General features: G+C 42.1%; 5 protein-coding genes across 12 annotated transcripts in view; 2 read left to right on the top strand and 3 right to left on the bottom strand.

Moving 5' to 3' along the window:
• LOC109854820 overlaps nucleotides 1-7,964 on the bottom strand; it is a 12,387-nt gene extending 4,423 nt beyond the window's left edge. Inside the window, exons 1-3 of one of the 6 annotated variants that reach the window (XM_020428302.1) lie at nucleotides 7,005-7,392; nucleotides 5,393-5,808; nucleotides 142-402 (exon numbers count right to left, since the gene is read on the bottom strand). In XM_020428302.1, coding sequence (XP_020283891.1) covers nucleotides 142-301 — 160 coding nt within the window. In that variant the 5' untranslated portion in view covers nucleotides 302-402; nucleotides 5,393-5,808; nucleotides 7,005-7,392. Of the gene's footprint in view, nucleotides 1-141; nucleotides 403-566; nucleotides 668-3,641; nucleotides 4,138-5,392; nucleotides 5,809-7,004; nucleotides 7,393-7,708 lie in introns of those variants that run through there. The other 5 variants (XM_020428300.1, XM_020428298.1, XM_020428303.1 and 2 more) reach the window with 5 other exon arrangements.
• Nucleotides 7,965-8,148: 184 nt separating this feature from the next.
• Nucleotides 8,149-11,637, top strand: LOC109854895 (basic salivary proline-rich protein 2-like). The gene is made up of 6 exons (XM_020428483.1): nucleotides 8,149-8,387; nucleotides 8,862-9,339; nucleotides 9,475-9,734; nucleotides 9,826-10,054; nucleotides 10,484-10,752; nucleotides 10,837-11,637. Exons 1-6 carry the CDS (start codon nucleotides 8,361-8,363, stop codon nucleotides 11,053-11,055), a joined length of 1,482 nt encoding a protein of 493 aa, XP_020284072.1. The 5' UTR covers nucleotides 8,149-8,360; the 3' UTR covers nucleotides 11,056-11,637.
• On the bottom strand, nucleotides 11,356-15,915 carry LOC109854893 (integrin alpha-PS4-like). Its single transcript, XM_020428480.1, has 10 exons — nucleotides 15,437-15,915; nucleotides 14,996-15,362; nucleotides 14,463-14,758; nucleotides 13,857-14,322; nucleotides 13,610-13,755; nucleotides 13,106-13,534; nucleotides 12,874-13,037; nucleotides 12,277-12,794; nucleotides 11,863-12,173; nucleotides 11,356-11,765 (listed from the first exon to the last, which is right to left on the bottom strand). Exons 1-10 carry the CDS (start codon nucleotides 15,875-15,877, stop codon nucleotides 11,709-11,711), a joined length of 3,195 nt encoding a protein of 1,064 aa, XP_020284069.1. The 5' UTR covers nucleotides 15,878-15,915; the 3' UTR covers nucleotides 11,356-11,708.
• Nucleotides 15,916-16,468: 553 nt separating this feature from the next.
• LOC109854894 (DDB1- and CUL4-associated factor 5) lies at nucleotides 16,469-21,578 on the bottom strand. Of its 2 annotated transcripts, none has more exons than XM_020428481.1 (8): nucleotides 21,283-21,578; nucleotides 20,529-21,100; nucleotides 20,052-20,232; nucleotides 19,710-19,979; nucleotides 19,304-19,524; nucleotides 18,976-19,193; nucleotides 18,612-18,882; nucleotides 16,469-18,366 (listed from the first exon to the last, which is right to left on the bottom strand). In XM_020428481.1, the coding sequence occupies exons 2-8, from the start codon at nucleotides 20,869-20,871 to the stop codon at nucleotides 17,450-17,452; spliced, it is 2,421 nt and encodes an 806-aa protein (XP_020284070.1). In that variant the 5' UTR covers nucleotides 20,872-21,100; nucleotides 21,283-21,578; the 3' UTR covers nucleotides 16,469-17,449. The 2 variants fall into 2 exon arrangements, with proteins under 2 accessions (XP_020284070.1, XP_020284071.1); XM_020428482.1 differs by having other exon boundaries at nucleotides 16,469-18,348; nucleotides 21,283-21,576.
• Nucleotides 21,579-21,724: 146 nt separating this feature from the next.
• Nucleotides 21,725-23,186, top strand: LOC109854897 (cancer-related nucleoside-triphosphatase homolog). Of its 2 annotated transcripts, none has more exons than XM_020428486.1 (4): nucleotides 21,725-21,947; nucleotides 22,360-22,531; nucleotides 22,653-22,758; nucleotides 22,903-23,186. In XM_020428486.1, exons 1-4 carry the CDS (start codon nucleotides 21,893-21,895, stop codon nucleotides 23,158-23,160), a joined length of 591 nt encoding a protein of 196 aa, XP_020284075.1. In that variant the 5' UTR covers nucleotides 21,725-21,892; the 3' UTR covers nucleotides 23,161-23,186. The 2 variants fall into 2 exon arrangements, with proteins under 2 accessions (XP_020284075.1, XP_020284074.1); XM_020428485.1 differs by having other exon boundaries at nucleotides 22,360-22,576.
• The last annotated feature ends 35 nt before the right edge of the window (nucleotides 23,187-23,221 follow it).

The following is a 23,221-nucleotide window of genomic DNA, read 5'->3' as shown; positions in this document are numbered from 1 at the left end:
TTATTCTTTGTTTTTTTTTTTTTTTTTTTTTTTTTACTTTGTTCTTTCTTCTGATGAAAATCTCGAAGTAGAAGACTTTGAATTCGAGCCAACCGAGAAAATATCGAGATTTTTGCGAATTCGGGAAATTGTCTCACTTACCGGGGTATATCTCCAGTTTCTTCGCCTCCGCGAGCGCATCCTCGCGAAGGACCTCGTGCTCAACGACATACTGAATGTTGGGATGTTGGTGCACTACCGTGATTGCCTCGAGGTCACCGAGGATCAGTAAGAGCGTCAATATACCAATCGCACCGATCATGCTAGCGTCGCCTCGTTTCTCATCTTCGATGAGAACCGCTTCTCCTCTCAATGGTGACGAACGTCTCGCGTCTCGATTTCCTCACGTGGGTGAAGCACTTCCTGTCGAATTCAAAAATTGGAGATTAGCCAATCGCCGATCGCGAGCTGTTAATTGTCGAAATGTTTCTTCGGAAAAAAATGTTCAAAATTCTCTGAAACAAAAGCCACTTCGCGGTATAAATCTGACGACAAAAAAAAAAAAAAATGTCAATTTTGCAAATTACATTCATCTATGTCCGAATAAAACCGCACGCAAACACGAGCGAGAGATTAGACGCAAACAAACAACGAGCTCTCGCTGCATGCGCTTCTTCTGCGGCCCGAATTTTAGTCGAGCGCACAATGAAGCAACTGTCGCAACCGGAAGTGCACGAAAGATACAGTGATATGAGAGTAAACAGGACAACGTCGTTCACGTGATAAAGATTACACCATACAATTGTTATGCCACGCATGAATTCTACCTCGTCGAACAAAGTTTCCTTAATGCTCGGTTTTAACGTGTCTTTTTGTTTTTTTTTATCTTGTACATTTATTTAAAAACTGAACAATTGTGTTCGGAGAAGGGATTTCGTTCTATAGATATTGTCAAAATTGAAAAGATATATAATAAAGAAACAAACCAGAAATATATCAAACAAAAAAGAAGAAATAGAATATGTCAACTCTTAAAAACCAAGCTTTGACTTGGAAAATTTTCTCGTCCTTTTCCTTGTCACAAGTGAAATAATTAATTAATTCTTCGCGCTGTGAAAAAAGAATTCACACTGTTTCGAATTTACCGCGACGTACTCTTTTAATCTCGCATAAACTTTTTGTGTAAACTACTACTCCAGATAAGGATCTACATGTCACACGCATCTGTCTACTATCTGCAATATTTGATTTGGTTTTGATTAAGATGTTAATCTCAAGTGGCAAGAGGAGATAGTATCTAGTTTTTTCGATACGATTGTTACACGCCGGAATAAGAAACATCAAGTGTTTTTCTTTTTTTTTTTTTTTTTTTAGAGTAAAGCAGTGTTCGTTGTTACTGTTGTTCAGTTTCTTTCGCCACGTTTTTTTCACTCCGATCTTTTTCGAAGCTCGAGCTCGTTGTTATTTTTACGATCTATCCGAAACATCTGTCTTGAGCGGTTTCGGCGAGCGAGACACGTGATAAAGATATCACTTTTAATTTAATGCGCTCGCTCTATTTCATTTTGTGTACGTGCAAAGAAATCGGCTGTTGTCACCGCGATCCTCCCGCGCAAGTGCGTGAACCGTGTGTGTCTCAGGAAGTCCGCTCAAAATTTTGAAAGATTTTAATTATGTATAGTTTTATTATGTATTTTATTTCAATTTATTTACTTCGCAAGATTTATTTTTTTTTATACACGTTATTTAATTATTGAAATAAAAATATTACAAAACAATTTCTGTAAAGTTTAAGGTAAGAAATTTTTGAGAAATCCGTTCGATAGGTTTGTTTGTTCTAATATTAAATAAAATTTACTCTCATCAAATGTGTTACTTGTTGACAAATTGAAAATGTTTCAAGTGTGTCTATAAAAAAACGTGAAAGAGTAGTGAAAATAATTTATGAGAAGTACGCGATTGGACAATTTTGTTCGTAAATTCTGTCGGACGCAAGATTTTTCATCGTCAGCTTCGTCGGATGTGAAAAACAAAGATAGAACACGAATTTCGTAACAACATCGAGCGATTTTTAGCTGCATAATTGATCGTTGCATCTGTTCTCGGTAACGCGGGATCGATACTTGCTTTTAAAATTCAAGAGTGCACACGCGGAAAGACATCGGCGGTATGGCACGGAGGGGTCTTTTGATATCGATCGCCTCGATTCGCCCCGTTCCCAACTCTGGAGATGATTCATCCCCCGCTAGTCGCGACTTAAATTCGGCGCACCCTCCGGAATTCGCTCCCTCTCTTACCCTTGACAGCCGGCGACGCGACATTGGCGAACTCGTTTTTTTTCGCGAAGTTAACCACCAGAGACCAGCATTTCCCTGTACGAGATCGAATGCCGAAAATCGTCGGAATGCGTATTCGTAGAATTTTAGTGTGTTTTAAAATCATATAATGTTTTTTTTTATTGCCGCGATAAAAATTTTACATAAAAGCTGAACCGACGTTTTATACCCGTAATAAAAAACGAAGCTATATTTTTATTTGCCTTCCTTACCCGAGCGATATTTATTATAATCCATCGGAAAAAGAACTCTCTTTGCTCGCAGAACTTTTTGATAGTTTGTTTTTTTTGTTTCGATTTTACTACAGTTTTCTGTCTTCCGAAGAGCGAGAACGCGGATTGTACATTGGCCGACGTTCTTGACGATCGCGTTACGTCGTAAAAAGACGATAATGCTAGAATTCAACTCAAGTTGCACGCGTGTCGTGACTCACGGAGCCTGATGACAGCCATTCATTAATTAGAGCCAATTAAGGGCGGCCTGCGCGAAACGTGGACTTCTTGCCCTCTGAAACAAGAAGGTGGCGTCTCCACGGCGTCTCTTCCTGCCCGATGCTATCGTAGCTTCGCAAGCGACGCAAACCGCACGTATATATTTTTCGGTCGTGACGAAGCGGACGCTCGAAACGTAATTAAGGGCATTTGACGGAGGGACAGGATACGTTTTATTCACTTTAGGAAATTACGGTCGAGTAAGGCTTAAGTTTTTCAAAACACGCACAAAAGATACGTTGAGAGGCAGGAAACGATATGTTTTGAAATGCGATATTTTAAAGATTAGAAGAAGTAGATTATTTCGTAGACAATGAAATGTAACATAATAAAAACTCAAAAGTTGTTTAAAATTCCATTGTTTCGTTTGCGCTAACAAAAAATGTTTTTGTTAAAATATTTATGTAATTATAAAACAAAATATTTGTATTTTATATTTATATTCTTTTATTTTGAATTTTCTAATCTAAAAATAAATTTATTTAAATGTAAATTGTGCAACAATTGATAATGAATTTATAGTATTTTGGTCGATTTTTAACTTGTTTTTAATTTCAAATATAATATTAACCAATTGTCCATCGTCATCAAAAAGTGTTAGTTTTGAAAACGTATATTTGCAATTTTTTAAACATATTTACCGTACAAGTTTGTCGCAAAATGACACGTGTTTGAAAATTCGAATTAAATCCCGAGTCAAATTCCTATCGCACCGGTATGTGAAAACAGTGTCAAGTGATGCCGTCTTTTTTTTTGTTTTGAGTTGATACATGTTCGACGAATAACACACGCACGTAAGTGTTATAACAGAGCTCAACTTCTTCGTAATTCTTACCAGCATTTCGTGAAATATCCAATAAGAATTTCCACCGCGTCGTATCGTTTTCACAACATTACTCGCCGCTTGAAAAATTGCAATTGTTCAGTTTTCACGATTTGCTTTCAAAAGCGGCACCGGAGCAAGGTAAATCAAGCTCACCTGTGCTGCCGCACAGTTCACACGAATTTTTTTTTTTTTCGTTGCTGCGAAGTAACGTCCTCGACGAAAGTGTGTTCAAAATATTCGAATAGTATCGCGTATCTATGCAAACGAATGCCGGATCGCCAATTGAGATCGTGAAAAGCGCCGTGTAGCGGCGATGGCGACAAATGGCGGAAAAGCGAAGCGGACGGAACGACCGTCGAAGACTGCGGACCGCGTTGAACTGCGGTTCGAGAAGGGCTGAAAAGAGTCCCAGCCGCTCCACCACACCACCTTCCGGTGCCGCTTCTGTTAAACGCGCTGCTGGAAGTCCGTCTCCGCTTGTAATGTAAATACGAGCGAGCATATAAACGTGACCAAAAGATTAAATTATCATCGTGTTGCAATATTACATAAATTATCATATAAATAATAATTATAATACATAATAAGGATTTTATATTATTGTGACAAAAAACATTAAAATTAATAATTAATTTGCATTAACACGACAAATTGCTAATATTTTTTCATGAATTTTATCAATTGATACAAAATATAAATTAAAAAAAAAAAGTAAAAAAGAAATCAGGACGTTTGACTGTACTTCGGTCATTAATACAAAATCCGTAATTGCTTTTGTGTTGTAATATATTTTTAAAGACTTTACATCAGTTTCATCAACTTCATTTATATTCTCAGTTTTCCATTTGATCTTTGAGGAAGTTGCGTTCTGTGATACTTTACTCTCTTGAAGCCAAACAGGTCAAATTCTCTCTTTAAGTATCTCCATATGTTACTCCATATGTATGTATCTCCATACGAGAGAGTCCATTAGAGGAGTGTAACAGCACGAAAGCAGGGTGAGTTTGCACACAGAGAGAGAGAGAGAGAGAGAGAGAGAGAGAGAGAGAAGGGAGCACGTACGTGCGGTACGAAAATAGCGCCTCTTATTGTATGTACACGCAAAATAATGTAAACGCGAAAAGCCGGCTTGGTGTTCTGTTGCAAATTCGAAACGCGTACGTCAGTTTAATGGCAGCGCGTTCGACCATGCGACGAAGAGCACGTATCGCTTCGCTATTAATAGCGCGCCACTATGATAACAACATTTTATTTTATCAAATTATTATTTATTCGACGTGTAGTTTACCAACTACTTTCTTAGCAACTTCATTAATTTTTGTACAGAATCTGTAAAACCACAAAGCGCGATACAGGTATCATAAAACTCAAGCTAACATGCTTCCGAATTTGCAACATCGGTTATTGTTTGTCAATTAGTTACATCATTTAGTTATTTCGAGCGTTTGGATCTGTTTGTATATTGTTTTCTATATTATCGGAAAGAAGTCGATAAAAAAATTGATGAGTTGTATTGTGTTGTATTGTGTTTAAGGGTCGCAAGTATTTAAATGTCGGTTGAACATTTTATGTCTTCAGTGAGTAGCTCACGTACGAATGAACGATCAATTGTCGTGACGACAATTTCGGGCGTTAAAAAATTATACGGATCTTCACAATAGTTTCAGAAAAAAAGACATTTTTCTTCCTGAAGAAATTCAAAGCTGTGTATGTTTCTTCAACCATAACGAGGGAAGTATGTATGTAGGTGAAACACACACCTGTAATTATTTTTTATCTGCGCTGTCACGCTTTTTTCCATCCATCTGTCCACGCTGACTAACTATACGAACAAGTTCGGACGAATCGTGCACGAACGAAGGTCTTGGCACGACGAACGCAACATGCTGGCGCAGACACCTGGCCACGATGAGATAGCGGATGTGTGCGGGTCGCTTTATGATGGCGAGCTCGTAAAAGAGAAGTCCCGAGGGTTTCGCCGCACAATGAAAAGGGTCGCCCGATGTATGTTAGTAATCAGGCGAGAGTCCTGTTCTGTCCCTTCATCAATCCTCGAAAAATTCTACGAACCTCGTTCCTTTGTGTTCATCTTCTTTTGTGCGTTACATGAGATGTATGTGGAAAATTGTATAATATAAAAAATAGTCAAGTCTCGGACACACGTATCTCTTCTTTTCTACATAGATTTCAAGTAAACTGTATATTCATATACATATATGTATATATATATATATGCTACGAGAGACTTTGCTCGAAATGAAATTTCGAAACTTATTTGCGGAGAAGAATTCATTAAAGAAAAGATTGACGTTGCGGCGTATGGTCGATGTTACAGGTTTTGTGGTACTGCTTCTATTATTTTAGCTCATCGATTCGAGCTTCGTTCGAACTCATCACATCCGATACCGAAGATGTTCACTTTAGTTCAACTGTATAGAAAGTCTTTAAAAATATCTCAGCGGTTTTAGTTTCTCGGCCGTTTGATATATTTCAAAAATTAAAATGTAAAAATATTACAAAAAAAATTTTCTCTAATATTTTTGTCGTCTGTTTGATTTGAGAAAAGAGGACACGCGACGAAATAAAACATTTACGTCGGTCTAGCGCGAGTTGTGAAAAGGTTTCGCTCGGAAACGTGCGTGCCACCTCCGAGCGAAAGTCCTTATATTGATCCGGGAAGTCCTGCCGCCTCTTAATTGAGAGCACGCTTGCAAGGACGCGGCTTTCTAAGGTCACGTTCGTCGCGAAAATAGAGGGAAAACTTTCGTTTCTGTCTCCGTGCACAATAATTTTCTAGACTTGAAATAAATGCTCGCGAATTTGCGATCGCTCGCGATAACCCACGTGTGTCTTGACACCGCAGTGCGATAACGAGCTCGACGAGACAACAGATAATTTCTCGTTACGAAAATGGCCAATCGTCATCGTGCGATTCTAAATAAAAAGGTCGCGCGTAAAACGATGATCTCAATATATTCCGCGAATTGATAAAAATCATCAAAAACACATTATTTCTCAACGCGATCGCGGCGTCGATCGTTTAGTCGCAAAACAAGAAGTCGATCGAGACCGTGTGATCAAAAATGCGGGGTCACGCGCGCACGCGAATCGAACGAATGACGATGACAACGATGATGATTGAAAAGCGAGGTGTGTATTTTATTTATCCTGGGCGCGTCCAACGCGATGCCCAACCCTAGCTATCACGCTCCAGATACGTTTTAATGACGACACACCCTCCCCGTGACATACGCGTGTCCCTTGACAACAATCGCGTTAAATGCCCCGTCCGCAGTCCGCTGCAATATGACGCGTCGACACGCGACAAGTCACGTTCGTCGCCGACGATAAGCAAAAATTATTGTCACCTACTCCGTCACTTTTAGAATCCGTAAAAAAGCCGATCGCGGCGTTGCACAACCTCCGGTGAATGTAATCGAGTTAACGTAATCAGCTGCAAGAAAGAATGTGCGCGCTAGTGTGTCGCGCCGAAAAACAAAAAAAAACAAAAAAAAAAAATTCCGCTCGAAGTGTTTTCGGCTACTTTCCAGATATTTCGTTTACACAATTTTGTTTCCTTCCGCGTTTTAAAGACCCGTCCGCGCGCATTATTAATCACCCGTACGCGCGTCTATTTATTTGACCACGTCGCGGAAAACGGACTGTTTGACTCCGCACTGTACTGTTTAAATTCCCGTTTGGTTTATTTAATCTCGCCGATCACTGTTAAACAGAGAGAATAGACGAAAATGAACGTGGGCGGGTGATGCACGCGCGCACTCTATACGTTTCGTAAGTGCTGATTAATTATGCAACCTTTCCGGGAAGAATCTCCGTAATCTGAGAAATCGTCTGCGAACTTGCGCCGAGACGCGCGCAAGATGATCGTTTTGAGAGCATCTCTTGTAAAGATAATAAAAAAAAAAAAAAAAACGCACAAACTATATGCGATGTGACAATTAAATTCGAGAAGCGTGTCTCAGATCATTTCTCCTCGTGCAATTTTCTTTCAATTTTATCACAATTTTACTCACATTTCTCAATATTTCGTATAAAAAGATGGTTTTTAATCTTACCTTTTTTTTTAGAATCGCTCATTGTCGTTCTCGATCGCGGACAGCATTTCTCTTTTCTTTCTTTTTCAAAAAAAATGTCATCAACAAAATCGCCGGAAATACTTCGCTCATCAAATGTCAATCAAAAGATTGACGGGCGTTGAGAGAAATGCATTCGCTCGCCAAGGTATCTGCGCATGGCGCGATACCACTGCGGCGTATCCGCGCGTTTCGGTTGGCGGCGATCCACGTGTTCTTTTCCCCGACGGACGATAACGGGACGACGGCGGGCGCGGAAATCGCGCGCGCGCGCGCGTCGATTCGAATCCCGCGCGGCCACTGTGCGCGATCTCGAGAGAATCGCGCGCATTGGATTACGTAATCGAGGACACCGCGTCGTTGCGCCTCCGTCCGATGATTACACAAGCCGCCACGGTCGCGCTATAGTGCGTGCCGCGCGTCTGCGCTCACCGCTGCTCCGAGAGGGAAACGTCAGCACTGTAAATAGAAGTGTCTGTGTGGAGAAGCGCTTCGCGAGAAACAAAGGCGCCGGCCGTCTTCGGTGTTTAGCGCATCGGCGTCGTCACACATTTGTGGAGTTTTCGAACAACGTTCTCTTTTTTCTGAAATCGACGCTTGAAATTCTAGCGTTCGCGGAAAAACAGTCGCAGAAATGGCCAGTTCTCCGGTTTTAAATCCGGTAAGTGAGTTTTTCGTCACGCCTGAGCTATACGTGTGGTTTTTGCTAACGGGATTTTCATTGATCCGCGTCGTGTCCGCAATGCCGATATTTTTTACGTCTCGAACTTTGTTAGTCACTTATTGGCGATTATTTTCTCCGCTCAAATTCTCATCACCGCTAATTGTCGTGTTGTATATTACATTAAAAATACATTACAAGCTTGAAAAATTATTAACATACGTACATTTTTATGCCGATGTAAGTGTTTGATAATTAACGATCATTATTGCGATCAATTCGACAAGCGGAGTAGCCGTGAGAAGGAATGCGCGATCTAATTGATACGCGGATTTGTTAACATTTCGCGATTACGCAGTAATCAGATCGCGAGAGTCTGCTGCTGCTATTTTTAGAAGTTTATTGCTCTCCCGCAATTTTGACCATTTTTTTTTTTTTTTTACTTTTTATCATTCTCTACGTGTTTTGCAACAGGAGATTCCGTACGTGGGAAAAGTGGAAGGAGGTCTGAGAGCGGGCACAATGGTGAAGGTACAGGGCAAGGTGCCGCCTGATGCTGTCAGATTCGCCATTAATTACCAGCTCGGACCGACGTTGAATCCGAGAGACGACATAGCCATTCACGTGTCCCCGCGCTTTTCCGAGGGTTTCGTCACGAGGAATCACATCGAGTCGATGACGTGGGGCATGGAGGAGAACGCCGGCCCGTTGTGGATCCAACCGGATCAGAAGTTCGAGATACTAATCCTGTGCGATTATCATTGCTACAAGATTGCGATAAACGGCAGACACTTCGCGGAGTTCGCTCATCGTCTGCCGTTCATAAAGGTCACTCATCTGGTGATCGACGGCGACGTCGAGGTGCACTCGATCGAGTACGAACAAGTGCCAGTCGATCCGCCTAAATCCGCAGTGCCCGGGGATGTGCCGTCCGCTGACTTCGGCCCACCTCGTAAGGAAAACAAACGCGTATTTGATTAAATTTCATAATATTGTTTTAATAATTCAAAATATTTTATTTTTTTTTTATTGTACAGCAAATATGTGAATTAGTTTTTTAAAAAGTTTTATATTTTTCTAATTTTAGAGCCAGGTGGATTGTATCCGACGATTCAGCCTGGTGGACCACCACCAGGTCCGTACGGACCTCCTCCGCCAACTGGCTACGGTCCTCCTCCCCCTGACGCATACGGTGGTTACAATCCACCAAGAGCTTACGGATACCAACCTGGTAACGACAAACCGGAGGAAGAGGGTGTCTTCGGAGATTGTCTGGATAAAGTTGGACTAGCAATAGGTGGACTGGTCGCGGCCGGAGGAGTCGCCGCTGCCATGCACGCAATTAATGTAAAGATTCACTGAAAATGTATATATTGTTACTCGCGCGCGACGCTATGCGGAATTAAAAAACTCGAGCGTGCACGTTTGCTGCTTGCAGAAAAAGAAGGAAGAGAGCGAAGAGAAGGATCACGAGAAGTCGGACGCCTCCAAGTCGAAGACGGAGAGCGAGGGCGGCTTCGGGAACTTAGCCGGGACTCTCGGGATGGCTCTGGCCAGCAGTCTGGCGAGCAACGCCTTGCAAGGCAACACACACGCACAGCAAGGCTATCCTCCTCAGCAGCAATCAAGTGGCGGCGGTGTATTAGATTCTATTTTTGGAGCATTAGGTAAACACACACATACGCAGTATATTTATATACATGTTCTAACAAGTTAAAAAAAATTAACACGTAATTCGATAGAATCGATATCTCAAATATTCTTCTGTGCGCGCGTTTGCAAGCACGAAATATATTCGCGATTTACGAAAACTCTTTCGTTTTCGAACAAACGATATATCTAGTCATTCTCTAAAGAAACATATATATATATATATATATTGTGATTCAGAATAGTTCTATAAATTCGAATATCTGTAATCAAGCGCTAGCGTGACTGGTTCAAGTGACATCATCGCGTTGGAATTACAAGGACGGAAGTTTTTCTCAGACGAGATAAATAGATGGATTATCTGCCTGAGATGCGTTCTCTGGAAGAGAACAATTTAAGGCGATTTTTACAATATCGGTGTAATTATGTTTTCGCGATTGACTTAGGTGGAGGAGGATCTCACCAACCTAACCATCCTCCAAGTCAGTCTTTCAGTGACGGCCTAGGTGCATTAGGGTCTATTCTCGGCGGCGTTCTCGGTGGCGGGGGAAGTCAACAGCAGCCGGCGTACCAACCGTCCGGAGGATACGGCGGGTATCAACCTTCCGGCGGATATGGCAGCCAGAGCTCGACCGGATCGGATCTGCTCTCGGGTATAGGATCCGCTTTGTTCGGCTCGGCTCTTGACGGTCTCACTGGAAAACACGGAAAAGATGTAAATAAATAATCATAATGTATTTATTACTTTTTACACGATGACGTCGTCACCAATGACATAAATGAATTTTCTTCCATGTAGAAATCTCACGAGGACCATCGTTCCGAACCGCCTCCAAGATATGAACCTCCTCCTCCGAGATACGAACCCCCTCCTCCGAGATACGAACCTCCTCCTCCGAGATACGAACCTCCTCCGTCAACACCCCCAGCTCCAACCCCACGGCCGGAAACTCCACCTTCGTCCGGCGGAAACAAATTGTCCGCGGAGGAAATTTCGAAGGGACTCGGACTGGACTAAATATGCTTCGCCCGGCGTAAGCAAGTACACACAAAGTGACAATTTTACGCTCTCTTGTTGCTTTAACGTCACAATCTATCATCACGTGTTTGTCAACATCTATGCGATACGTTTGTTTCATCTCTTGATATTAAAAAAATATTATTAGTTGTATAAGATACAGATCCAAGCGAGCAGGTGTTTCTCGCCACTATGCATGAATCTCGTAAAAGATAATATTATGAATTATTAATCTCTTGAAAGTTGATATTAGATAGTTGAGAAGATTTCAAGCTCGCTACGCAAACTTGTATTTATATATTTTTATCGATTTTAAAGAGAATTTTGCATATCTCAAATAGGAGAATCAAGATAGAATCAAATAAAACACTGCTTTTTACAAAAAGCCTTCCATAAAAGCCCGATTGACAGCTATACAGGTATATAGCAAACGCGATCGTATTGTTTATCGTATTGTTTAAGATTATATTTTTATAAAAATGTTTTATTATTTTATATACACATATAAAAAAGTGGGGCCTTAGGACAGATATATAATGTTATATGCCTTACATGTGTAATTGAATTATGAATAGTGCACAAAAAAAATATTATTATTTATATTATTAATATAAGAGAAAATAAATATATCGTAAATAAAAAAACACACGTATTTAATTTGGAGCAACTTCCGACAAAAACGATGTTTCCATCTCCATCTCGCATTGTTTCTGAAAACCATGTGATGTTTTAACACACATATCTTATAATATCTTATAATAATTATTTATAATCGTTACGCGAAACATTTGCGATTCAGAAATTTACCAAATTGCGTGACGAAGAACACAGGTCAGTTTCGGTTTTCAATATCTCGAGCTCTTGTTTCTTCTTTCTGTTGAAGAACCCGAGTTTTATCAAACCCAGAATAAACAACAACAGCAACACTATTCCCAGAAATATTGAAACTGCTACTATCCACAGGGCTATTCGCTTCGATATCGGCGATCCCAAAAATGTTGTTGCGACCGTAGCAAAATATGGTTTTTGATACTTTCTCTGGACGATATTGCCAGGATGTATCCTAATTGCGCCTTCGGTCACATAAAATATGATATCTTTGTCCTTCATTATATCAGCTACAAAGAATACACATACAACATACGATTTTTCTTTATTGATTGATAATCTGTATGTGGTTAATAAATAATCTGTATACAACACACAAAACAAACAACATACCGGAAAAATTTGATAGTTGTAGATCTAGCGTTAATTTCGCAACGGACGACGAACTTTCGAACGGTCCGAGAACGCATCTGAGCTCCACGCAAGAGACCGCTTCGTTTGTGCAATTAACGTACAACGTTCTGTTCTCAAACGGTATACTCATCGTTGCGTTTTCTTCGATACTGAATTTTGCGTTCACGTTAGTGTTTGTGATACCAAATTGATCAACGATCGCGTCATCCGTATACGCGGTCTTGTTAAATTTGCCAGACGCTTCCGGAGATATTTTTGCCACATTCGAAATGTTGCAGAAAAACTCGTTTCCGTTGAGTCTGCCGGTGGCGTCATCGATACTGACGATCGTTGCGTGTTCGGTGTCGGATCGTCGAAATTGCGTCGGGATTTTCACGGTCAACAAGGCCTGATCGATAGGACTGATGCCGAATTTCTGAACTTCGTAGTAATGTTGGAATTTTATGTTGCTCATCGCATTCTCGCTTGAGTATCGGTACAAGTTCTGCTGTACTTTGCTACACGCGAATACAATAAATACAAAAAAGTTACGAAGATTTACTTACGTATTACGCTTGTAAATCGAGAAATACCAACCCGACGATCGCCATGTCGACGTCCACGTCGAAGTACAGAGTGATGAAATCACTATTGTTATTCCAATTCATGTCGATGCTTTGAGTGCTGATGTTAGCCCATATTTCCACTTCCTTCACTTCGTGTTTCGCCGTTCTCAAATCCAATTGCAACGTAAAATTTTTCTAAAAGATAACGAACTTGTATGATCTTTTATCTGTCGAAGACGCTCGCGTGTAAGAAAGTATCGTACACTTGTTCTAAAAGGATTCTCAATTGTGCAGATCACTTGCAGGATATTATTTGTGCGAAAACCTTCCTCACAATCGCCCGGAATACTCGCCAATGACAACTTCTCGATGAAGACATGCACTCTTGTCTGATACGCTGGCTCGCCTCGATTGCGAGCGTGAATTTGAAGCGTGATCACCGATTCGGCGCCGATGATGTTACCTGAAGGCGAGTCCGTCGACAACGCCACGTTAAGATTGGACATGCACACGTCGTCCTGTCCGCAGTCCACGGCGAACAGCAGTCGTATCACATCTTCGAGCTTGGAACGTGACTTGTTTATTGCGACACAGGAAACGCAAGGTGAGCTCTTGTTGCTCGCTTGAAGATCATCTTGCAACTGCACGGACACCGAGATCTCGAGCGGATCTATTACATTTTGAATGTTCTCCTGAAATGAAGGTTGCGATTGAGGTAAATACCAAGACAAATGATGTCAATAGAGAAAGAGTATAAGTAAACTCACTCCGAGGTCTATAACAAGTGGGCTCCAATGCTTGGTATGTTTCAGCAACCTGTGGGACATTTTGTAAGTGTGCAGTCCATCGGTCTTCTGATCGCGATACACGGCCCTTCCATACTGCTGATCAATCTTCAGAATTGCAGTAATCTCTGAAATATTAAATGTAATTTTAAAAACCTACTTATGGGATTGTAAATGTACAACATAATAGAAAATAAATCGAATTTAGAATTACGTGTTGTTCGCTTACGTAGAGTATCGGGCACGTACAAGCCGTCATAGGACATCGAGATGTTGATCCTGAAGTTCGTCCCGTTTTTCATCAGGTTGATCTTTTGCAGATAAGCCAGCGTCACGTTTACCGTAACGACCGGCACGGATTTCAACAGAACAGTTTCGTCGGACATGAAAGCGCCCACGGCGATGTCGAGGTAGTTGTCGCGATTGATGTCCCGGGGTTCCGAGATGGCGATACCGAAACCGCGCATCGTCGGCGAAAATTCCGAGCCGACCAATCTCTGACTGTACTTTCGAGAAACACCGTCGATGTTCCCGTTGAATACGTACACCGCGCCGCCGTTCTCCTCTTCGTAAGGCGCACCCACGGCGATGTCGCCGTAGCCATCGTAATCGATGTCACCCAGACAGACGACGGTGGATCCGAATCTACCCCCGACGATTTCGCCCTCGATCGTCTGCATTTCCTCAAAATCGTTCTTTGCACAAAGAGAAGCGTCAGATTTAGACGATTAAATACTTTGACTAAAATTACAAACAACTTGAGAGAAAAATAGCTCGTTTAAAACACGATCAAAATTAAAAAAAAAAAAAAAAAACAAAAAGACCAAGAACATACCTTGTGTGACACCGTAAAAACGTAAACGCGACCTTCGTCCATCCCGTTGTTCTTCGACCACTGCGATGCGCCGACGATCAATTCGTCTCTACCGTCATTGTTAACGTCGCACGACGTCAACGCGGCGCCGAAATATTCACCAAACTGTTTACCAAAGATTGTTTTCTTCACGGTCATGATGTTGTTTGTATATCTAAATATCAAGACTGTGCCGAACATATCGGCGTTTCTTGGCGCGCTGGAAGCGTACCAATTATCTTGCTCGTAAAAATAATCACCTGCGGTTATGGCATATCCTGCAAAAAACCTATGTGTGTGTACCGAACGAAGTTACGCTAAAATAAATAAAATGTGCCAACGGCCATTTTTCAAAGATTTGATTTTATTCAAAATCTTGTTATATAAAATTGATTTGTTAAAAATCTATTTAAAATCGCGCGGTTTGTCGCATCGTTTTGATCTTAAATTTTGATTGTGTAAAATTGATCGGATGATGTGAAACAAAAATCGTAATGATAATCGATAATCCTTACCGAAATAACCGAACATGCGTTGCGTCTCGGGAACTGAGAGAATTGTCCCATTCCTGAAATTATCGCGCGCCGAAACTGCGGTGTATTGTATCGCGTCACCTTTCCAGTTGTACGCGCCCGGACTGCCTAATGCGACGTGATCGCGACCCGACAGAGAATTCATGTGCAAGGAGAAGCCAGCTTGACCCATTCCGTAAGAAAATATATTTGAGTACTTCGCTCTTGCGATTTGATTTGCCGTTACAAGAGGTAACAATCGCTGTACCGCCTCTCTCTTGAACGCGTTGGAATTGGTCGCCAGTGTCGCGTAACAAATTCCATTCATGAACCAGTAATGTTTCTTGTTTATCCATCGTGGACCACAAACCTAAGCGAGCGATGTGTTAATGTCATATCAATTAATTTTTGCTGACATTGAAGAAAAAAAAACCGCTTACGTACCACGACCCTGGTCGCATTCTCGTCTTTCCCCGCTACGATGGTCGCACCGATCCAGGCGTTGTTCTTTAGTTGATTAACGCTAAATTTGTTGTAAAATTGTATACCGTTGCCGGTTTTATCGACCACCCACTCCTCGCACGTGTTTGTGTTCGGCGCGCATTTGAACACCGTTCCCGGTTCCGTCACTTGCGGCAGCGCGCTGGAGTTCGCCCGGGGCGCTCCGACGAGCACCAGGGATTCCATCGCGTTCGCGTACAACGCAACCGAGAATCCGAAGTAACTGCGACGCTCGTCCGAAGATGCGCGCGAAGGATCGCGAAACACCTCGGCGTTGAGAAAATTGATATTGTACGCGAGCGGATTGCGTTGCACGATCGTTAAAACGAAACTCAAAACTCTCACGTAAAAGAACACCGTGAAATTCGAACGTGCGCGCGACATGCCGCGGCGAACAACGAAGGTATTCGTTGAAACGTCGATATCCAAGAACCTACTACTTGCTACTTTGCGCGCTAGAAATCTGGAAGAAAAAACATTTTTGCCACCGGATGTGGTAAAGCACACATGCTCAATGACATCATCGCCCATTATCATTAAACGTTAGTCAACGTTTGTAATCTCTGGTGTTCACAGTCGAATCTTACGTTTGAGATTGTTTTTTCTTCAAGTTCGTCTTCGGACGCTCCGCGGTTAATGAAAACCGCTCGTAGCATCATCCGAAGATGAAACTCAAGACGATCTGAAATATAAGATTCAACTGTGTGAATATCGTTTTTTAAAAAGTCACGTCCCAGAGTAGTGCGTACGAAAAAAAAAAAAAAAAAACTTATCGTCGTCGCAGAGGCGGAACGAGATACAAAAGAGAGTGGAGTGAGAAATCGCTCGCGCACAAAGTTTTGCAATTCGGTTTTTTTTTTTTTTTGGTTTTTTTTTTTTGCTTTCTTCGTTTATTCGTAATCAGTTTAATAATAAAGAGACGTATATAAATGCAAGATTAAAATAATATAATATATATAGCTATAATAATAATTCTTCAAGGTTCAACACATAGGAAAAAAATGTATATCAGTTTTTTTTTTTTTATATTACTTTCCATCTTTCGCACAAGTACTGTGTGTCACCAGTGACATTATAGTCGAATCGTCGCAGGACATTTAAATCTAAATGCGGCTCGCATCTACAATCCATGCTTTTTTTTTTGTTTTTGTTTTTTTTGTTTTTTTCTTGTTTGTCGCGGTACTTCAATTATACACAATTTCATTATATATGGGATTTTAGTCGGATTCATTATAATGATCTCGCAATAATTAATCGGACACCGTCCCGGAGTAGTAATCAAGCATCGACAGTCACAATAATGGCATTAACGGGCGATGAAGAGATGTGGGAGGGGGAGGGGGAGAGGGGAGGGGACAAGGGGGACGAGATGAGATATTTCAAACAACACCTTCTAGATAAATTCGCTTATCTAACTGACGAATTCACGAACACGTTATTTAAAGACGTCACGAGGGAAATCAGCAATTAGACTGAGACAAGAATCGAATATACGAATTCCCATCGTGTGAATTGAATTGTTGTTGGGACGATGAGATCTAAATAAAAGATGAGAAAAAGAAAAACAGAAAAAAAAAAAAGAAATCGTACGCATGCTCGAACGTGATTCAACTTAATGTTATAAAAATATCAATGATCACGTTCAGAAGAACCGTGCGCTTTTTTTGAAAAAGCGCTTTGCGATTATTATTTGTCATTGGCATACACTCTCTCTCTCTCTCTCTCACACGTGCGATAGATAAGATCTTAGAAGAACAGGCCAATCACAGGCGGTAAGCACAAAGCGCTGAATTCTGCTGAACGCGGCCAATATTTCAAGGAATCACAGATTACTTGTATGTACAAAGGGAAAGAGGGTTTTAGGGAGGATAGAAAAATCGGAGCACATCGGAGAAGAGGAGCTCGGGGAAATTTAAAAAACGGGAAAGCTGTTTTTTTTTTTTTTTTTTTTTTTTTTTAGTCGGAAGTGTCGCTGGAGGTCGAGATCAAGTGATTACGAGGCGGCATAGTTCGATGGCGATAGCTTCGTTTCGCCAGCTCCTCAACCTTTAACCGAAAACAATGAAGACTGTTTTGCTTCTGTTCGCGATCGGAGCAATCGTCTGTGTTCCCGTCGTTTCGACCGTTACGTTCGCTGGTTCTTCCCTCCGTCGAGGAAACTCCCGACTTGATGCCGCTGTCGGGAGTGCAAGGAACTTGAAGCGACTTGTTGTTCGGCGTCGACGATCTGATCTTTCTGTTGTTCGGAGAATTTCGCGTGCTGGCAGTTCTTTCCGCGTCCGAATCGTCGTCAAGCTTTTGCCGTTTGCTCCGATTCTTGTTCTCGTGTCGTGAGTTGTCCTTGTACTTTCGATGTCTCCGTCGGCGCGTCTTCACCGACGCGTCCGAATCGGTCTCGGAATATTTTCGTTTTCTGTGGGCGTCGTTGTCCTCGGAGCTGCTGCTGCTGCTGCTGTATCTCGAACGTTTATTGTTCTTTTCGATCGCACCGCTAACGTACCGCGACGATCTTCGTGAGATCACACCGGAACTGGTACTAGGTTGAGCGGCATCGATCAGTCCTTCGTCGTCACTTCCCGTTAAATTTGTCAATATAACTTTCGACATAGTAACCACTGTAAACCTCTTTTTGGGCGTCGACGTTCTAATTCGGCATCCACGGCTGCATTTTCTCTTGAAGTCCTTCGATTTCGACTTCGACTTGGATCTACGTTTTGCGCGCGCACTGTCGTCGTCACTCTCGGAAAACGAACGCTCCATCGCGGCCATACGCAGAAGCTTCTCTCTGCGATTCGCGATGAGCCGAGTTATGCGATTCGGTGACTCCAGCGGCCTTTCGGAAGCATCGTCGTCCTCTGAAATTGTAGTATAACCTGCGTCAAATAGTAAAAAAAAAAAAAAAAAAAAATAAAATAAACCGTCGTTACATTAAAAACAAGAGATGACCGAGAAAACTTTATATATATAACTTTATGTGTGAAACATTTTCCCAATTTTAATAATCAGTCTAAAAACACACCGCAAGAAATAATAAAAAAGACCATGTTAGTTTTTCATTCCTTCTATATAAAATATTCATTTTCGTGTGCAATTTTTTCAATCGAGTTTGTCACCGTACCGTCAACATCCGTTGGACTGTCGGGCTCGCCCGTTGGCTGATTGACTTCGGAGTCGCTAGGAGTATGCGGAGCGGTGTGAACTTCCTCGGAACTCCAGCCTTCGATTTCGCGTTGAACAAGTGAATCGAAGAAGGCCATCATTCGCGGATCCTCCTTCGTCGATTGGTGGCTGTAATCGTGCGTCATAAACTGCCCGCTGCGTAGAACCAGCCCTATGTATTCGTCATGCGTGAACACTCTGCGTTGCTTCTCCCGTTTACCGGAATCTTTCTGCAAGCAGCAACACACTGTACCAATGTACAACGGACAAAAGTCCGCCGAGATAATCTGCGATTACAACAGAATATAAGTGTCGTAACGTACCCTCAATCCGCCCAAGCATCCTTTGCCGAGCGTGAACGGACTCCAAATCTTAATTATCTTCTCGACACCGGACGACGCGAATATACAGCTCGCTTGGTTGTATCGAACCTGATTGACGATCGATCTGTGACCCCGCAGCACCATATGCGCGTTCTCCACCCAAGGCTTGCTGCCCGGTGGTGGAATTTTCCACATGTATAAATTGAAATCATCCGAACCTACGAACAGAAAAAGATACACATTACAAATTGTATTTGCACAATTAATATATGTATAATAATCCACTAACTTCAGATTGCGTGAGTTAGTTTTCTTTTTAAATATTTACCGGAGAGAACATATTCGTCGTTTTCGCCTGCGAAACAGCAGGATTTCATGGTACAGCTGTTGTAATATCCGGGATGATCGAACTCGTACAAATATGTAGCCGAGTCGACGGCGTAAAGAACTGGCGGTAGTCTTCTTCGTAAGGCTAGCAACCGATTGCCCACCGAGTTAAATCTAACGTTCATGCAGCTTTGTTGCGGACTTCCGTAGCACATTACAGGCCTGCAAACAAAAAATTTATAAACCAATCGTTTGAGATGCGTCATTCGACGATATTTTAAACCTTCTCTTAGACTGTGTTTAAGTCATAATTTCTGACCCATAAAATTCGACAGTTTCTATTAGAAAAACAACAAGGATTAAAAAATCCTAAAAGAAATCTCAAAAATACTTGGTAGTCTACATACTCCAATGGTTTTCGGACATCCCACATACTGACTCCCTCCTTAGCATTGGCAGTAGCGAGCATTCTAGGATCCATGGGATTGAACATGACGGAGTGGAAGGCGCTTTTGTATTGTGCCAGGCAAAACGTTTCGTTGGTACTAGTGCTACGTATATCGTAAATCAAAACTCTCCCGTCGTCGCAGGCGCTGGCAAATACATCATCATTGTGCGGATGAATGGACAACCCGTAAACGGGTTTTTCATGAGGGAAAAGATTGATGGCGTTGCATCTGAAACATTTAGAACAACACAAGTCAAGATGGTGGCAAACATCCGCTTTGTTCTAGAAAAGCTTATCTTACGTTCGCAAATTGTGAACTATAACTTGGTCGTCATTTCCTGCTGAGAATATTTTGGTTTTGCTGCTGTCGTAGCCAAGGCAGAATATGTTGCTGTTGTGTTGGGCTTTCATCACGGTGGGCTTGCCCATACCTTGTATCGCTTGCTCGACTCGCCATAACAAGACTCTTCTGTCATCACCTCCTACAAAAGCAGACGTAATGCAAATCACAAATTATGATTCATATGTTATGTGTTGGAGTTACATATTTTCAATATTTTTTGGTTTATTCAAACATTTCAAGTCGTAAAGGCAAATGAACAAAATTTTGTCTACAGTAGTTAATGAAGAAACAAATTACGCTGAGAATGCCGTTAAAGACTGATGATTCATCGAATAAGTAAAAATATTTAAAAGCGATTTCTCTTTCGTAATTTTTAGCGAGAGATGAATAAGCTGCGTAAAAAAAAAAAAACGTAGCTCGAACTGTTAGCCTCACCGGACACGAGCAGATCCCCCTGATTCGAGAACTCGATCGCGTTTACGCATCCGTAGTGGGACAGCAGGTCCTTCTTGAACAGATTTTCGGAATTCTCGAATCTGGTGGAGATCAGTCTCCTGCAGTAGTCGACCTTGTCGTCGATCTGTCGTGCGAGCACGTAAGACAGCGCGTTGCTCACGGACGGATGGGCCATCACGGCATCCCCTTTGCACAATTGTCTAAGCGATCGTCGGCGCGATCGTTTGTTAGAGCTCGAATCTGACGATCGGCACGGAATACCCGTCTCCCCCTCAGCTGACGGCCGATCCTTCCTCTTCCATGTATCGCCGCTTCTGTCCATGTGTCGTCGGCCTCGTCGTCGTCGCCCCGACGCTCGCGATCCACGAGATCGTTCTCGGATAAATCGTTTGCCGCGATACGCGTGGGGTGAATGCGGGAACGAGCGGAAACGATCTCGCAAAGTTGTATCGCCAGCTGCCTTCACGAGGTATCGCCGAGCACTTCGAGCGATCGTCGCGCTTCCTTCCCCTCTTTGCTGAGCGCTGTTTACTTTTGCGCGAATGTGTCAACTGGCAAGGTTGTATCAATAATAAATATGTATACATATGTAATAATATATACGTATATACATATATATGTATATATATGTAAAATTATACACACATATATGTATAATGCGCGTATAAATATATTTTTGTGAATTTGTCATATCCCGATGTCGTCTGCGCTCGGAATAAATACGCACACTTACCACAAATCAACAAGATCGTTTCTCTCGCAACACTTGCCAGGAAAATAGATTATTGTACGCGATTATTGTTTCGCGGTTACGTTACCACACGCGCGTTTGCGCGAAGACCTGCACGAGTCGCGCGATAGGCAATGGAAAAAAAAAAAATCGCAGATGATACGCACGCCACGATGATGCACCTCGGGATTGTACACACATTCAAGTCGGTCTCTCGACACAATCGCGAGCTCCGCCAGCAGGCTTTAGTCTACCACTACTACCCCAACGCGCGATCCAATCCCATCGGCCAAACGTCTATTTCGTCCCTGTCTCGCCCGATCAGCTGATCGCCGTTCGAAATCCCCCCCTCCCCTTGCGGTTGTGTGCCGGATGGTTTTGCGCGATCTCGTCGTCGCCGATTTTTTCCTCGTCAAATCGCGCCGCGACTCGCCGGAAATCGCATTTCTTCCGCCAAGCGTCTCTAAGCGAGACCGATTCTTGACCGGACGGTTTATTGACTACTGTACCGCGATTACTCGCGCATTACTTCGTACATTTTCTACGATAACGCACACATGCGTTCTCGCACGTCTTTTGAACGGGAAACCGATTCGACGTAAACAACGGGACGATGGAAGCTGGCGCCGTGTCGCGGCCGCTGTGTGTACTGCTCACAGGTCCACCAGGTGAAAAGAGAAACATTACAAAATTGGAGAGAAAGAAGCGCGAGTTTATAGACCGAGTTTGATTTTTTTTTTTTTTTTTTTTTTAAACAAAAGCTGTAACTTTCGTAAAATGCGCGTATCGGATGAACAATCGCATCGGCAACGTTTTTATTTAACAATAACGTCCATTTGAAAACCTCGGTCTATATTCGAGCGCTTTTTAAAGAAAAAATACACACAAGTGCGCTTTGCAAAATAAAAATGTTACACTTACAATAAAAAAAAAAAAACAACTTAAATTTAATTACATCTTTTCAACGTTAAATCGCACGAGATGCAACCGACTGCGAAATCACGCGGTCACAGAGATACACGCATCTTCTGTTCTGTGTAATAGAAAAAAAAAAATCCAAACATTTTTAAATTTCCGCAGGCATAGGCAAAACTACAGTGTGCAAGAAAGTTGCATCTACATTAGAGAAAAAGGGCGTGAGGTTCGACGGATTTTATACGGAGGAGGTGCGCAATCAAAGCGGTTCCAGGATCGGCTTCGATGTCGTGAGAGTGGCGGATCCTGAAAGAAGATCGTCCTTGTCACGACTCAAGTGCGTCCGTGTGCTTTCCACACACAATGACAATCACAAAACTGTGTATAACCGAATGTATATTACGTATATATATGTGTATATATATATATATATATATTTAACATTTCTTTATGCGCAGAAATTTAACAGAGATTCAAAAGGTCTCCAAGTATCAAGTAGGAAACTATACTGTTTTCCTAGACAATTTCGAGGCAGTAGCGCTTCCGTCATTGGATTCGGACACTGTAAGAATAATGTTATTTTTTATTCTTCTCTCTCAAAGTGAACACTTTCACGTGAAAACACGACTACCTTCGCAGTAGCGTCATTTATATATGTGTGTGTGTGTGTGTGTCTATGTGTCTGTGTCTCATCGTCTTTTTTTTCAGGACATATTGCTTATAGACGAAATCGGCAAAATGAAATTGTTCAGCAAAGACTTCAAGAAGAAAGTGACGGATATAATTTTCGGCTCTTCTGCGAAAAAAGTTTCCGTGATCGGTACCGTACCGCAGGCGCACAAAGTCCCGCGACAGCACGCGGCGCTGTTCGAGAGAATGCTCGCGGACGATAGAATCAAAATTCTGAATGTGTCCCACGGAAATCGAAACGACCTGCCGGATGAAATTGTCCGTTGTTTATCATAAAACTCATCTCGGGCGATTGCGACACAACGTACTTTGTTCATTTGTTTATTTCGTGTTGTTT

Source organism: Pseudomyrmex gracilis, unplaced genomic scaffold (genome assembly GCF_002006095.1).
Source record: "Pseudomyrmex gracilis isolate BER0280 unplaced genomic scaffold, ASM200609v1 scaffold_74, whole genome shotgun sequence".
In the NCBI taxonomy this organism is placed as follows: Eukaryota; Metazoa; Arthropoda; class Insecta; order Hymenoptera; family Formicidae; genus Pseudomyrmex; species Pseudomyrmex gracilis.
Note: the sequence above shows the minus strand (reverse complement) of the source record. Positions and strands in the feature narration are given on the sequence as shown.